This window comes from Monodelphis domestica, chromosome 7, assembly GCF_027887165.1.
Source record: "Monodelphis domestica isolate mMonDom1 chromosome 7, mMonDom1.pri, whole genome shotgun sequence".
NCBI classification, from domain to species: Eukaryota; Metazoa; Chordata; class Mammalia; order Didelphimorphia; family Didelphidae; genus Monodelphis; species Monodelphis domestica.
Window position 1 is genome coordinate 31,988,395 of NC_077233.1, and position 16,122 is coordinate 32,004,516.

Here is a 16,122-nt window from a genome sequence, read left to right on the forward strand (position 1 = left end):
GCTACTCTCAGCAATGTAATGATCTAGGACAATTTTGAAACACTTATAGCAGAGAATGTTTTCAAGCACTGTTGGAGTTGGACACAAATCAAAGCACACTATCTTTCACATGAGTTTATTTACAGTTTTATTTTGCGGTTTTGATTTTCTATGAGTATTCTCTTACAGCAATGACCAATATGGAAGTATGTTTTGCATGATAATACATTTATGACCCAAATCAAATGGTTTACCATCTCTGAGTGGGAGGAAACAAGTGAGAGAGGAAGACAGTTTGTACTTGATAATTGTGGAAAATGAATGTTGAAAATTATTATTACATGTAATTGGGGAAATGAAATATCTTATTTAAAAAGTGTTCCCTTACTCTAGGAGCTTATCTGTATATTCTTTGTGTTGGCTTACTCTTGTATATCCCACACACTCACACCAGTAAAATTTTAAACTCCTTGTGGCCATAGTCTGTTCTGATTTGTCTTTGTATCCCCAGAGCTGAGCACAGTGCCTGGCGCACACACAGTAGGCATTGAACAAATGCTGGTTGAACTAAATTTAGTTGAATCTTCCTCCTTCACTATACCAGTGAACACATTACTCACCTACTACAGAATCCAGAATATATGGGAGAGAATGTGTTTTCCTTCTCTGAATTTGTCTTTATGGATACACTCGAGTGCCCTTAGATGGCCCACATTTTCAAGCAAGCTATAGCAGTATCAAGTGTTACAAATCATACATAGAGGTATGATATTTCAGGGTGCTGTTTCCATCCAATATTTTTACATTGGGACAGAATAGATAAAGTTGGTTATGCTCCTATTTAAGAAGCATCATTTTGCTCCCTGCTGTATTGAGGCATTAACTTGGTTAAAAGTTGCATATTTAATGTAATAAATGCAAGATGCATGTTTTTCCCCATTCACACAGACATGTGCACCTAAATTCTATGAATAATTAAAAGGAGAAATTGTCCCCTCAAGTTCATAGAATAACATAGTTCATTACATTAAATCATTACATTAACAACATGAAAAAATGAGGATGAGTTCCAAGTGCATCCCTGAAGTGTTGATGTTGGACAACCAAGGCAAAGGAAAAGTAAAGTGACTTACCCAAAGTTACCCAGACAACAAGTAGTGGAGCTCAAATCCAAACTCAGGTCATCTGCCCCTACTTTCGATGCTCTTCCTTCCACTATAATCCAACTACATCTACATGCACATAATGAACCCTTAATTGCTTCAGGACCACCATGTATGCTGTAGCACTGAAAGTTTTGGAAGCTTTGGGGACAGTGAAGAGTTCATCTTATTTATTGGCCATTGATCAGGAAGAACAATGACTCAGCGAACCTTTAAAAATGTAAAGCAGACAATGGGGCAGCTAGAGGACTCAATGACTTGAGAGCCAGATCTAGAAACAAGAGATCCGAGATTTAAATCTGGATTCAAACGTTTCCCAGATTTGTGACCCTGGGCAAGTCACTCAGCCCCAATAACTTAGTCCTTACTGCTCTTCTGCCTTGGAACCAATGCTTAGTGTTGATACCAAGGTGGATAGTAAGGACTCAAAAAAAAAATAGTGACTTCACCTCTGTATCTTTCTTGCTCTTCCTTTGCCTTTCTACATGGCAAGAAGTATCTTCCCTTTTCCTCTCCTCCCTCTCCTTCTTGTCTCTCTCTCTCTTTCTACTTATCTGTCTCTCTCTATGCCTGTCTCTGTCTCTGTCTCTGAAGGGAGAGGGGAATGGAGAAGAGGAGAAAGATTGCCCTTTTCCCAAACTTCCCTATCATTAAATGGTGAATTACTTACATATGGCGTCCAGGACATATTCTAGCCTAGAAGAGCTATAGACTGGATCACAAAGTTCTGTCACATCTCCTTTACTAGTTCCCTTTCTTGAGCAGGGGAGATAACAAAATAGATGAATAGAACAAACGCACAAACAAAATTGATAACAAAATAGACGAATCCAGGCTAGGAAAACTCTTGAGACTTTGAGAGATCTAGATGTCCTAAGCCCATTTGTAAGAGCTGACTGGCAGAAGAGAAAAGAGCTCCTGACCTTGTCTGCCAAAATACATGAATCTAAGGGATATTGTTTGGTCAGTAATTAACCAAAATGTAAAAAAAAAAAACTGCTCAAAAGTCCCACAAATACCTTCATGTTCTGATATTTAAGTCTCAGACTCCTCAAAGAATACAACAATAGGTTTTAAGTTACTTATTGCTTCACTCTGATCAACACATATTTCTGAGTCTTTTGAGTTCAGCTGTCCTTTTGTGGAGATAAACAAATATCTATCACATGCCCGACTGACATTGACAGTGAGTACCTTTAACCTACCCGCTTTGAGGACACTAGAGAGGATCCAAAATCTGAGTGCCAGGATAGGGGCAAAACAAGCCAAGAAATCTGATGAAAGGAAGTCAGGCTCCCCTAGAGCTGAGTCCAGTCACTGTGTGCAGTCATCTAGAGCAATAAGACTCCTTACAGTGAAAGAGAGAGGGAATAGTGCCTCAGCCCTCTGAGGCTATACTAAGATCATAAGTTTTGGGAGCAAGAAAGAGCCCAGGGACCATCTAGTTGGACCTGCCCATTCTACTAAAACTAAGTTTTCAGGATGAGTTATCACTTGCCTTTAAAATCTGGATGTCCATTGGTCAGGGATTGTTCAGAGAGAACTATCTTTCCACTGTTGCTTGCCCTAATACATCTCACCTCTATGTCTTTGAACCTACTTTGAAATGCTCTAGGGAACTGGCTGCTACAGTTTGATATCTGCCCTTCACTGCGCTGCACATTTTCACAGAATCAGGATGACTAAAATGTCTACAACCTTCCATTGTGAGATCTCACTCCTAGGCATATGCCCCCAAGGAGACAAACACACACACACACACACACACACACACACACACACACACACACACACACACACAGAGGATCCCCCACATGTCAAAACAATCATAGTGGCTCTTTTTTATGGTAGCAAATAATTGGAAACAGAGTAAATACTACTTGATTGGGAAATGACTAAACAATCTGTGTCCATGATTATAATGGAATATTACTGAATTTATCGTAAGAAAAGATGAAAATAATGAATGTAGAGAATTGTAGGAAAATTTATACAAACTGATGCAGAGCAAAGTAAGAAGAACCAGGGAACAATATGCATAATGACTACAATAATATAAGTGAAAAAAAATAATGTTGTATACAAGTAATGATAAAGCTTATTCCCAAAGGTGAGAAAATGCCCCTATTTTTCAAAGAGACAAAGGGACTGTGGGTGTGGAACATTACATAGGCTATCAGACAGTCAATGTATTGTTTAAGTTTGCTAAAATTTTCTTTCTTTTTGCTCTCTCCCTCCCTTTTTCTCTTCTCCTTTCTCTATCTCCCCTTCTCTATTTCTCCTTTTTTTCTCCTCTCATATCTTTCTCTCTTCCCCCTTGCCTCTCCCTCTCCCTCTGTGTGTGTATGTGTGTCTCTGTCTGTCTATCTGTCTCTCTCTTTCTCTCTGCCTATCTCTGACCATTTATCTCTCTCTATCTCTATCCCTCTCTCTCTGGCTCCCTGGGGCGGAGAAAGGGATATTTTCAGAAATGAATTTGATATAAAAACAATATATGTCAAAAATTATTTTTTTGATAAAAAGATAACACAGTTCCACAATTCTGTTCCACCCTCATGGGAATGGGCTGAGGTCAGCCAGAGGGAGCTGCTACTAAGGCTACCTTGAACAAACCATCTCATTCAATTCTATGGAAGAAAGGGGACATCTCCAGATTTTATGGTCTTGACTCCTTCCATAGTAATATTAAAGTAAATGAAAAGCAAGTAAAAGAACAATAAAGGCCAAATGAAACAGCTTTCCCAGGTACTAGCTCGCTCAATAATCTGAGATCACAGCCATAAAGAAACGAATGGGGCCCTTTCTCTGGGCTTATTTTTTTATTTCCTGTCCCAAAGATTTACTGCTTGCACAAGAAGCGGTAGCAGCCATAAAACTTTTCCTCCAATATACTGTTATTTGAATTGCAAAATTCAGAATATTTAAGAACATATAATCCAGTAAAAAGTAAATATGATCATATTATGAGCTTATCTTTTAAAGGCAATTTACTTACATTGAGATTCCTAATATACTGTCCCAAAAGTCAATCTTAGAAACAATTTTTTAAGTCTTATGAGGATACTATGCAGATTTTAAAATTTTTTATTGATATCTTTTGTTTTTCTATCATCTTCCTTTCTGAATATATCATACCTACCTCTTCTACACAGGAAGACATCCCCCTAAAAATATTTTTTAGGATTTTAACAAAATATCTTTTTAATTACAAAAGATTCTTTAAATTGGTTCAGCAGAACTAACACTGATGATCTATACCCATAATCCTTCACCTCTAAGCCAATGCTTTAAGCCCTTCAATCGCCCCCACAAAAAAACAGTGTTAAAAAATTTCCCATGACTTGTTTGCTTGCTAGTGTTTCTATGAGGAGGACTATGAATCTGGCTTTATTTCCTGTCAAATACTCTGTAAATGTCCTCTCTCTGAAAATTATCCATGGTTTGTAAGAAAGTACTAGCTGGTCTCTACTTTCGAATAGCTGATGTGGCTCCAAAGCCTTTTTTTCTCTGGGACTTGGGTTTTCCTCATCTCAACCCAGCTGACCCATACACTGTAAACTGATGATTTTCTCTTTGCTTATTTTCCTTTGGGTCTACAGAATTGAATGGTTGCTGCCATCCAGTGTTGATACAGCTTCCTATCTATGAACGTTATTCTCATCACCTGATGACTTTTCAATCCTCTATCTTTCTTTGTTGTCATTTTTATCTATAACCCAATATAATATGTAAGAGAGCAATAATAGCATATGTATGATTTGTTATAAATATATAATAAATTATCATAAATATCCATATTCACAAGAAACAAATTCTCACATTAACCAATCCAAAAATCTGTCTCATTCTTTTTTTCCATCCCTTCCAAGTCAACCTCTTCCCAAAATGGCAGGTAATATGATATAGGTTGTACATGTGTTATTATATAATAAATATTCCCATGGTTGTCCTATTGTGAAAGAACACCCATATTGCTTACCCTAGAGAAAAATTCATGGAGAAAATAAAGTGAAGAATGGCATGGTTCAATCTGCATTTAGACTCTGTTTGTCTCTTCCATGGTAGTGGATAGCCTCATTCGTCATGAGTCCCTTGGTGTTGACTTGGATCCTTGCCTTATTGATAGTTAAGTCATTCACAGTTGATCATCACACATTATTGTTGCTACTGTGTATAACATTCTTCTGGTCCTGAGTGCTTCACTTTGCATCACTTCATAGAAGTCTTTCCAGTTTTTTTGGTGATCATTTCATTTGTAAATATCAGTTTCAGTCTTTGCCTCTGAGCTCCTTTGTTGTCCCACAGTCTAACGTGTCCTGTTATTTTTCTTATTTTATTCATCAACTATTTCAATATGATCAAACTTCTCTATGTTGTGACCACTTTGTGCATTTTCTTCTGGAGTCTGTGATGGTAGTCTTTGGCTTTGGGTCTTCTCTTTTTCATTCCATACAGGAAAAAAGTCATGAATTTTGAGTCAGAAGCTATCACTGTTGTTCAATCATCTCAGATTCTCAATGACTCCATTTGGGGTTTTCTTGGCAAAAATAATGCAAAGGTTTGCTGTTTTCTTCTGCAGTTCACATAGATGAAGAAACTGAGGGGGGAAATGGTTAAAGGACTTGCCCAGGATTACACAGCTAGTAAATGTCTGAGGTCAGATTTGAACTCAACAAGGCGAGTCTTCCTGACTCCAGGCCCAGCACTCTACACACTGCACCACCTAGCTACCCCAACCTGGCACATAGGATGTACTTAATAAATACCTGTTGATTGGCGCATTGCTCCCATTGACTAGTTGATGAGAAGAGCATGAGTGAGAAATAAAGTTTTTATGGATAAGGAAGTTAGGAAGAAAGGAGAATGTATTTTAGAATTATAAGGGAAAAAAGATGTACTATGAGGAGGATGTCTGACTCTCCATGATTCCATCTGGGGTTTTCTTGGCAAAGTTACTACAGTTGTTTACCATTTCCTTCTCCAGAGCATTTGACAGATGAGGAAGGAAGGAAGGAAGGAAGGAAGGAAGGAAGGAAGGAAGGAAGGAAGGAAGGAAGGAAGGAAGGAAGGAAGGAAGGAAGGAAGGAAGGAAGGAGGGAAGGAAGGAAGGAGGGAAGGAAGGAGGGAAGGAGGGAGGGAAGGAAGGAAGGAAGGAGGGAAGGAGGGAAGGAGGGAAGGAGGGAAGGAGGGAAGGAAGGAAGGAAGGAAGGAAGGAAGGAAGGAAGGAAGGAAGGAAGGAAGGAAGGAAGGAAGGAAGGAAGGAAGGAAGGAAGGAGGGAGGGAAGGAGGGAAGGAGGGAAGGAAGGAAGGAGGGAAGGAGGGAAGGAGGGAAGGAAGGAAGGAAGGAAGGAAGGAAGGAAGGAAGGAAGGAAGGAAGGAAGGAGGGAAGGAAGGAAGGAAGGAAGGAAGGAAGGAAGGAAGGAAGGAAGGAAGGAAGGAAGGAAGGAAGGAAGGAAGGAAGGAAGGAAGGAAGGAAGAGAAAGCAAGCAGTATTTGCTCTATGAAATGCTCTGAATTCCCAGAGAAAGACTTGAGTATTCCAAAGGACCTTGCAGAGATTTGAAAGGCTTCCACTGACACCTAGTGACGGAATACTGAATTACTTTCAGGAGCTGTCCTTTCATTTGTTCAAACTGACCATGAGAAAAGAATCAAGTGAGCTCATTCTCTTAAATAACCTGCTCCCAAAACCACAAGTTTGTTTGTTTTCTACAAGAGCTCTCCTAATAAGTTTTGTCAACTCCCAGTAACCTACTGAAGAGTAATGAATCAACTGACACTATGAGAAAAACTCACTGGAATTAAATAAACAAGGCAACTAGGTGGACTCAGTGGATGAAAAGCCTGGCTTAGAGATAGGAGGTCCTGGTTCAAATCTAGACTCCATCACTTCCTAGCTATGTGACCCTGGGCAAGTCATTTAACCCCCATTGCCTAGATCTTATCATTTTTCTGCCTGGGAACCAATACACAGTATTGATTCTAAGACAGAAGGTAGAGATTTAAGACAAAAAAGAATAAAGTAGAGATTCCTCTTGAGCTTCTAAAGTTTTCATGCTATCTTTCCAGGTACATTGGAAATTAATCCCCTTCTGCATTGAGATCAAGGCAGACTGGCCTCCACTCTTTTTATTTTACAAGTATTACTGTATTGATCCTCACCACAACCCTGGGCTATTATCCCCATTTTGTACATGAGCAAACTGAGGAAAGAGGCTACATAATTTGCCCAGGTTCATGTAACTTAGTATCTGAGAACTTGCATTTCTTCTTTTGAGGAAGAGTCTCATTCTTATTTATTTCTACTTACATATTTAACTTTTGCCCTCACATTGGGCTTTGAAAACACTGGAAGAAAAAGGCTGACAACTTTTCACGACTCAGCCTTACTTAAATCCATTTCACTCACAAGTCAAAACAATATCCTGTTGTCACCAGTCCTCTTTGAAACAAAGGATGAACAGCAAACAATTTGTACCAATGTCCTCCGTATTGTGGATGTAAGACTCTTATCTGAAAAATTTTGCCTGAAAAGACTGTTTCCCCTGTTAACTCTTTAACTGCATTGGCTTTATTTGTGCAAAACCTTTTCAATTTAATACTATTGAAATTGCTGATTTTATTTCCTATGATCTTCTTTATCCCTCATTTGGCTAAGAATTCTTCTCCCTGTGAATAGTTGTAAGAGGTGTTGCTTTCTCATCTCCTCTAATGTATTTTTCTTTTTTAAAACCCTTAACTTCAATACTGTGTGTTGGTTTCAAGTCAGAAAAGCAGTAAGGGCTAGGCAATAGGGTTTTAGTGACTTGCCCAGGGTCACACAGCTAAGAAGTATCTGAGGCTAGATTTGAACCTAGGACCTCCCATCTCTAGGCCTGGCTCTCAATCCACAGAGCTACCCAGCTGCCCCTATAATTTCTTTATGTGACACTGCTTCACTCTGTGAGTGTAGATTTTTGTTGAAAATACGCTTGTGTCTCCTAACACCTACTATGCTTCTCTCCATTGATCTTTCTGAGACAGTCTTGTTTCAAGATTGAAGTCATGTAGGATCATTTTGAAAAACAAAAGGAAAACAGCTAACTGGTGGGGTGGAACATCACTGCAGCAAGTTTTCTGGAAATAGACATACCAAAAATATACAGGCAGTCCCAAAAGTCTTAGTGCAGCTTTAAGCTTTAACTTTGGGGATACCCTATATAGGGATTCAATACAAATGGATTCATTGTCCAAAAGAAACCATTAATCTTTAGAAAATTAAAGGATATGCAAGAAGAAATGGGAACTACCAATAACCTTAGGGGGGAAAATTCCAAATCAATAATAAAAAGGCAAATTCAAATTAAAACAAATCTTGAAGCTCCATATCTCACACACATCATTTTAGCAAAGCTGACCTAAAAAAGGTAAATTGACAATTGTGAGAGGGATGTTGGGAGAAGCTGTGAATTGGTCCAAAAAGCAATTTGGAGCTCTAGCCAAAAAGTCACACAACTGGGTATACTCTCTGATCCAGCAAAACCACTATTAGACCTGTCATTTTCAGACACATTCAATTTGGCCTGACTCTGCTTCTTTATTTTGAGGGAGGGTTTTTCTTTTTGGAATGGAAAAAATCTTTATGGGAAAAAAGAAGACAATGATAGTAAGATCAAAAAAATGAAGAAAAAGTCAATGAAACAATTTTAAAATGCACAGAATAGAGCCAAAAGAAATTCAAGAGACAGAGAAATGTTAGCATTACCCTGTTAAATTTAATATTTTCATTAATATTTGATAATAACATATCTAATACCAATACTTTATAAAACAAGCTATATGTAATAGTTTCCATTTCATATCTAATCTTTTTTCTTCTTTTCTTTGAAAAGGGAAATGTTCCTATTGGATGATGTTTGTCAAACAGAATAAAAAAGAAAATTTAATGAAACTTTTTATTAGCATATTTAATAAAATGGAGTGATACCCAGGATCCTTAGTGCAGATATAAATTTTAACTTTGGGGATACTCTATATGGGGATTCAATACAAATGTATCCATTGTCCAATAGAAACCCAGGAAATGTGATCAGAAAAGGGGATGGACTGCTACATGTAACAAAAACATGGCATAACAGATAGATGAACTAAGGAAGAAACGTCCCTTCTTCAACTCAATCTCCTCTGGTACACAGGAAATATTAAAAGAACTAGACGAAGGCTCCCAATACATTAGGCAGATCTCTAGAAATTATGACAGAATATGGGAAAGAATCACATATGATAAGAAGGGAATCAAAGGGTGGTGACTAATACGAATGGGGGAAAACCATCATCAGTAGGGCAAGAGAGTCATTCATAGTCTACTGTGAATAATAATCTATTACTACTACTACCCTTTTGCAGAAGTAGACTATGAAGACTACTGTAGAATTTCTGAAGCATCATCATGAAAATACAACCTAAGTGGGACTCTGGTTCTTGTAAAACTTTTCATTGAATAATATTTATCTAGTAAAGTGCAGGAAAAAATTATCTGTCATTTTCTATGTTTTTATCATATTTTATTTTTGTTTTATGAGGCAAGAGAGGCATGTGGACCTGTTACCATCTTAGTATAGTGGACTCCCAGGATGGAAATGGAAAACCCTTCCTCCTGGACAGACCTGCAGCAGCTCATCTGTACTTAAAGGCTTAGAAAATTCCCTGGGTCACTGGAAAGTTAAGTGACATGAGCCATTATGTGTCAGAAGTGGGAACTAAACCTAGGTCTTCCTAAAGCCAGCCTACCATCTACCATGCCAAGCTGCCTCTAACACATAGAAACTTTATTCTTTCTTTTAATCAGTAACAAGGGATAGTGGATAGGGGCCAGACTTGTGATTTTCTTGTTGTATCTCTGGGAGTTTCAGATACAGAAATCATTTTACCCATCAGTCTTAGAAAACCATCTGGGGCAGGGGCAAGTAGGTCACTGGGTGGATTGAGAGCCAAGTATAGAGATAAGAGGTCCCAGGTTCAAATCTGGCCTCAGACACTTCCTAGCTGACCCTGAGCACGTCACTTGATCCTTATTGCCTAGCCTTTACTACTCTTCTGGCTTGGAACCAATACACCGTATTGATTCTAAGACAAAAAGTAAAAAAAGAGGAGAGAGAGGAGAGGAGAGGAGAGGAGAGGAGAGGAGAGGAGAGGAGAGGAGAGGAGAGGAGAGGAGAGGAGAGGAGAGGAGAGGAGAGGAGAGGAGAGGAGAGGAGAGGAGAGGGGAGGGGAGGAGAGGAGAGGAGAGGAGAGGAGAGGAGAGGAGAGGAGAGGAGAGGAGAGGAGAGGAGAGGAGAGGAGAGGAGAGGAGAGGAGAGGAGAGGAGAGGAGAGGAGAGGAGAGGAGAGGAGAGGAGAGGAGAGGAGAGGGGAGGGGAGGGGAGGGGAGGGGAGGGGAGGGGAGGGGAGGGGAGGGGAGGGGAGGGGAGGGGAGAGGAGAGGAGAGGAGAGGAGAGGAGAGGAGAGGAGAGGAGAGGAGAGGAGAGGAGAGGAGAGGAGAGGAGAGGAGAGGAGAGGAGAGGAGAGCTACAAGCAGCTGAAGGTAAAAATCAGAATTCAACTGTAGTCAGAATTCAACCCTTAGGAAAGCTAAATACAAAAGATGTGATATAAGAGGGAATTATTCCATCTTTCCAATATCCCAACAATAATATCCCATTGGAACAATAATAGAAAAGAAAATGGACCCAGATTTCATGTATTCTTCTAACTTCACAACAACAATGAGAAAGTCTTATTTTCCTCTGCTAAGTGTTCATGCCATGGTCTCTTGAGCAAGGAAATGTTTATGTGGGATAAACCAGTTAAACAAGACTCTCAAGGAAATGAGCTCATAATATCCAACCAGAGAAATAATTACAAAATAAATAAATCAGGCATTCAAAATAAGATACCAAAAAATATTTATTTCAAAGGCATGTCCCTCCTCCCAAAATGGCAAAAGACATCACAGGCTTTTTACAGGTTAATCTCAACATTTTGGATCAATAAAAGTAGCAAGCTTCGCATGTTAAAATTGAAAAAAATTCAAATGATACAACAGCTCCTTCAGTTGCTTTTTTTAAGCCTGATAAGTTAATAACATAATTATCTGATGCATTCTGTTTCTATAAATTTTACCCCTCTTTCTAAAATATGTGCAAATTATAATAAATATAGCTTTCCTCTAAAAAAAAGCTAAATATTCTGAATTCTGTGCTACTTTGCAAAACAGCACTGTCCTAGACACTTCTGTAAAATGAGGTAATAACACAAATACAGAAATACTGCACTCAGAAATGTTGATCCAGCCCCAAAGTGCGACTTTGTTTTTTGTTCTTTTCCCTCTTGAGTAAAGCATGTTTTCCTGATAATTACTCGGTATTCTGCACATAGAAAAGCAGCAACAAGCACAACTGGAGAGTCTGCAGCAATAGGCTGAGTTTCTTGAGGATGTGATTTTTCTAGGGCCCCAAACCCACCTGTGAATTGGTCAGTGCTATACAGTCATTCATCTGGACTTTCCCAGGCAATATAATAAATAGGCCTAACCTCTAGGAAATCACTTACAGTTATTGAACAAAAGGCAATCAAGAGGCTCTAAAATTAAACCCTGCAAGTGTTTATATAGTTGTAAACTTCTCATTTTGCAGCAGAATGAATTCTAATGCCAGAAAGCAAGCGTCCTCGAAGGGCACAAAGAGCAAAGTCGATCGTAATACTTTTTCCATGTATAGATATAGTTCAGTAAGATCTTTTCTGTTTTCATAATGGCATCTTTCTAGCCTAATAAACTGTTTCCTCTTTCATTTATAAAAAATATATACTCTTCACATTGACGATCGGGGTGAACAAAAATACATGAAGACATAAACCTTGGATCTTTCCATTGGGGTGGTAAGCTACAGAAATCGGGGCTTATCAACTCCAATGAGAGAACTTAAACCATTTTAAAAAGAAATACTTTGCAAATCAGAAGGGGCAATGGGGTTCCTCACTGAAAGGAAAAACTAACAAAAATACTGCTACTTAGCCAGAAAAAAATTAAATTGCCATACAAAGCACAGTTCACATTAAAAGTTGACTGCTATCAGTTGTTTATATCATATCACAATTGTAGAAGATGCCATTTAATCTTAGGAGACTTGACTCCACTGGGGGATGGAAAAATCAGACTATAACTGAAGGGACCACCGGCTTATTATACATTAAATCCTATTTTATTTCACATCCCCAAATGTGTTACGGTTAACACATGAGAATAAGAGCAAGTTCTTTGTTAAAGGTGTGGTGGCTAGAGTTTTGGACTTGGATTCATTAAGCACTGGGTTCAAATTTTTCCCTAGACCTTTATTAGTTGTTTATCCTGAGCAATTCGTGTAGCCTCACTGGGTCTTCATTTCCTCTTTCGTAAATTGAATTAGCCTCTCTCATGAATTAATTCTCATTCTTAGATGAAAGTTCGACTCCAAGTGTCCTTTTCTCCTGTATTTCTTCTCTCAAAGTGTCCTAGCTCTCATGGGTTAGACTTAAAGTTTCCTTCCAGCTCAGAATTTATGCTCCTCTAATCCTACAACCTCTAAGATTCCTTTAGGCTCTAGCTTTATGGTCCTATAAATCCAAATATGTCAGAAATAAGCTAAAGTGATGATTAAAATTACAATCACTGTCATATCATAAACCTGAAAATAATGACCCCAAAAGATCTTTAAAGATTCTTAGGCCAGAATGCTCAGTAACTCATCCATGAAACTTGCATTACCACTAGCCCCAAAAATGGACAATTCCCATGAGCCTTAAAACAGTCAGAAAAATGGGAAAATTCAAATGATCAGTGCAAAAAGTCTTAAACAGTGTTGATAAATAGTAACAAACAAAGAAATTGCAAAGAATGGTCAAGAAAGACCATACTCCAACTACTTCGACATCCTAGATGTGCATTTTGGTATAAATATGGCACTTTTTGGTTTAGAAAAATTGTAGATAAGTCATCATGAGCTTGGTGCTCGATTATGGAGACCCTGTTAGTTTCCATTTCACTATAGTGAAATTGATGGGGGGGGTGGAAATGAACACTTCTTTTTCAGAGCTCATCATGCTTTTTCTTAAATGGCCACTTTGGATGTTGAGATACGTGATCTGCAGCCAGAAGGACGATAGACATAAATTCTTCTACATCGAAAGAGTAGTTTGTAAATTTGGGGTGCTCTCCTAGAGTTGGATGGTGACCCTGCAGAAACAGAAAACATCTGTCAACAACTCATGTTCCCTGGACCTTTGCTTCCCCTGTAGGAAAGAAGCTATGCAGTTCTGTCACTGGCAATTTTCATTCGTTGATCGATGTAATTTATGGCTTTCTAAGTAGCAGTTCCAGAAAGACGATTACCTGTCATGGAGATAAACTTCAATCCAACAAACATTTGTTTGGTTATTTATTGGCTTCATTTACAAATATATACATAGAAGAATATATATTTTTATATACATGTAAATATATATTTATTCATATATATATATATATATATATATATATATATATATATATGTTTAAACCCTCACCTTCCATCTTAGAATTAATATTATGTAGTGGTTCTAAGACAGAAGAGCAATAAGGGCTAGGCAATGGAGGTTAAGTGACTTGTCCAGGGACATATAGCTGGGAAGTATCTGAAATCACATTTGAATCCAGGACCTTTAGACCTGACTTTCTACCCACTGAGCCATCCAGCTGCCCCTATACTTGGCATTATGAATAAAGAATCTCTAATACATTTGTGACCCTGAGATAGTCACTTAACATTCCAGTGCTCTAAGCAAACTCAAATAGAAATGATCCATGCAGCTCACATATTGGCTTAGAAAAGCCAAAATTAATATCATCAATGATGTGCTCTATTTTTATTGATCTTATTAAATATTTTCCAATTACATGTGAATCTAGTTCCAGCACATGTTTTAGTCAATTCTCTAAGACAAAGATATCAAATCCATTGCCAGAGCCCAATGAAAGGGTAGCTTGAACTAGATTAAAATGTAATTGGGAGGGGAAGCTAATAGATTGAAAGCCAGGCCTGAGACAGGAGATCCTGGGTTCAAATTTTACCTCAGATACTTCCAAGCTGTGTGATTCTGGGCAAGTCACTTAACTCCACTGCCCAGCCTTTATCTTTCTTCTTCCTTGGAACCAATACTTAATATCAATTCTAAAACAGAAGGCAAGGGGCTGTTTTTATATTATTGATATCTTTGTTTTTATATTATCTTCCTTGTCCAATAAAGCTTTCCTCCCTCCCCTACTATAAAAATAAATGGCCAACTGTAAAATTAATACAGCAGTTACATACACTCTTTCTCAGCTCTGTTTGAAACTCCAATTCCTTATCAAGCCAGCTTCTCTACTTCTTATCTCTAAACTAATATAACAAGACCTAATTTCGAATATCATCCTTATACTACTCAAAGAGTAGGATACAAGGGAGCCCAAATTACTTTTAAAATAACCATGTTTTGTTTCTTTGTGGAGAGAAAATTTAAGTAAAATATTGCTATTTTCTGACTAAAGTTTTCTTTTTTGTCATTTAAAGTATAGTTCACATTCTATTTTAGGGTTAAGGTTAAAAAGAAAGCAATTTAGAAAAGCTAACCTAAACGCCAACCAAGTCTGACTGTTTTCATACAATGCTCCATATACCCATAGTGCCCTACTTCTGCAAAGAAGGGAAAGAGGTAAATCCTCATTTCCCCTATTCCGGGCCAGGCTTGATTCTAATTACATAACTCACACACATTTATCAAGGCTAGGTGAAGGAGAAGACTAAGTTTTAGGGAGACAAAGTCCAAGGATAGGCACTGCTCCTTTCTGAAGTGGACATTTGATTGGCTGAAAAGGAGCAAAATGGGGGAAAAGGACATTTTGTGTGAAGCACAGAGAAATACAGTCTGTGCTGAAATAGCCAGAGAGGAAAAGCAGCACTTCAGGGAAAAATGGGGAGGGGGTGTTACTGAGGGGAGATACAGAGTTCTGAGAAAACGGGATGAAAACAGGACTCTTCAAAGACAAAAGCGCTGATTGGCTGTGAAGTTGGCCCCAGCGCATTCATTTCCCGTCAGCTATTTTGAACCTAACTTTTTGGGACTCTGATGTTTATTGCTGGAAAATTCTGGCTCAAAGATCTGTTCCGGGACTCTGAGCCTATTATATAATAGCTTGGGTGTCATCTGGTGGAATTTGAATTTCTGGAGCTAAGTGAGAGAAGGATCACTCGCTATTCGTGAAGAGAGTCCGAATGAGGTTAGAAATCAGAAGTCTACTCAGGACTCAGCAGCCAGAGAAGCTGAGAAGAGCAGAGAAGATGAGGAGAAAAGAAGTCAAGGCAGCAGGTGACAGAGCACAGGAACTCTTGAACGAGGAGTCAATGAGTCCCATTTCATCCAGGAAGAAAGAAAGGCTCAGAACAGGAATGGTCTCAGCCATGCGTGGTATGGCACAGTCTATCCCCTAAAGAGATCACAGATAACAAGAGCTGCCATCTAGAAAACATGGAACTCCCTCCTCATATGTCTCAGTGCTAGGTTCCTCAGAATTGGTGCTTACTTTTTTTCCTCAGGGACACTGTGGAAGAATGGTGGCCCAGGGTGACAAGTGGACTCTTAGTTTCATTATCCCTCCACTGAGTAAATGTTACTTGTGGTTATTCTTTTGTCCTCTTATTTATTGTTTATTTTATTTATTTATGTGTTTGTTTATTGTTTACTTATTTGTCATTTATTTTTATTATCTATTACTTTTGCCTTCTTGTTTATTATTTGTTTGTTTATTGGTAATTATTTATTATTTATTTGTTATTATCCATTACTTCTCCCTTCTTATTTATTATTTATGTGTTTGTTTATTATTTACTTATCTATTACTTTTGCCTTATTTATTATTTGTGTTTGTTTATTGTTTACTTATTTATTATTTATTTATTATCTATTAATTT

General features: G+C 38.2%; 1 protein-coding gene across 1 annotated transcript in view; it reads right to left on the reverse strand.

The window, feature by feature from the left end:
- Positions 1–11,047: 11,047 nt before the first annotated feature.
- Positions 11,048–16,122, reverse strand: part of EOGT (EGF domain specific O-linked N-acetylglucosamine transferase) — a 50,260-nt gene continuing 45,185 nt past the window's right edge. The window contains 1 exon segment of the mRNA XM_056804403.1: positions 11,048–13,370. Within this exon segment, the coding sequence (XP_056660381.1) occupies positions 13,224–13,370 (147 nt within the window). The 3' untranslated portion in view covers positions 11,048–13,223.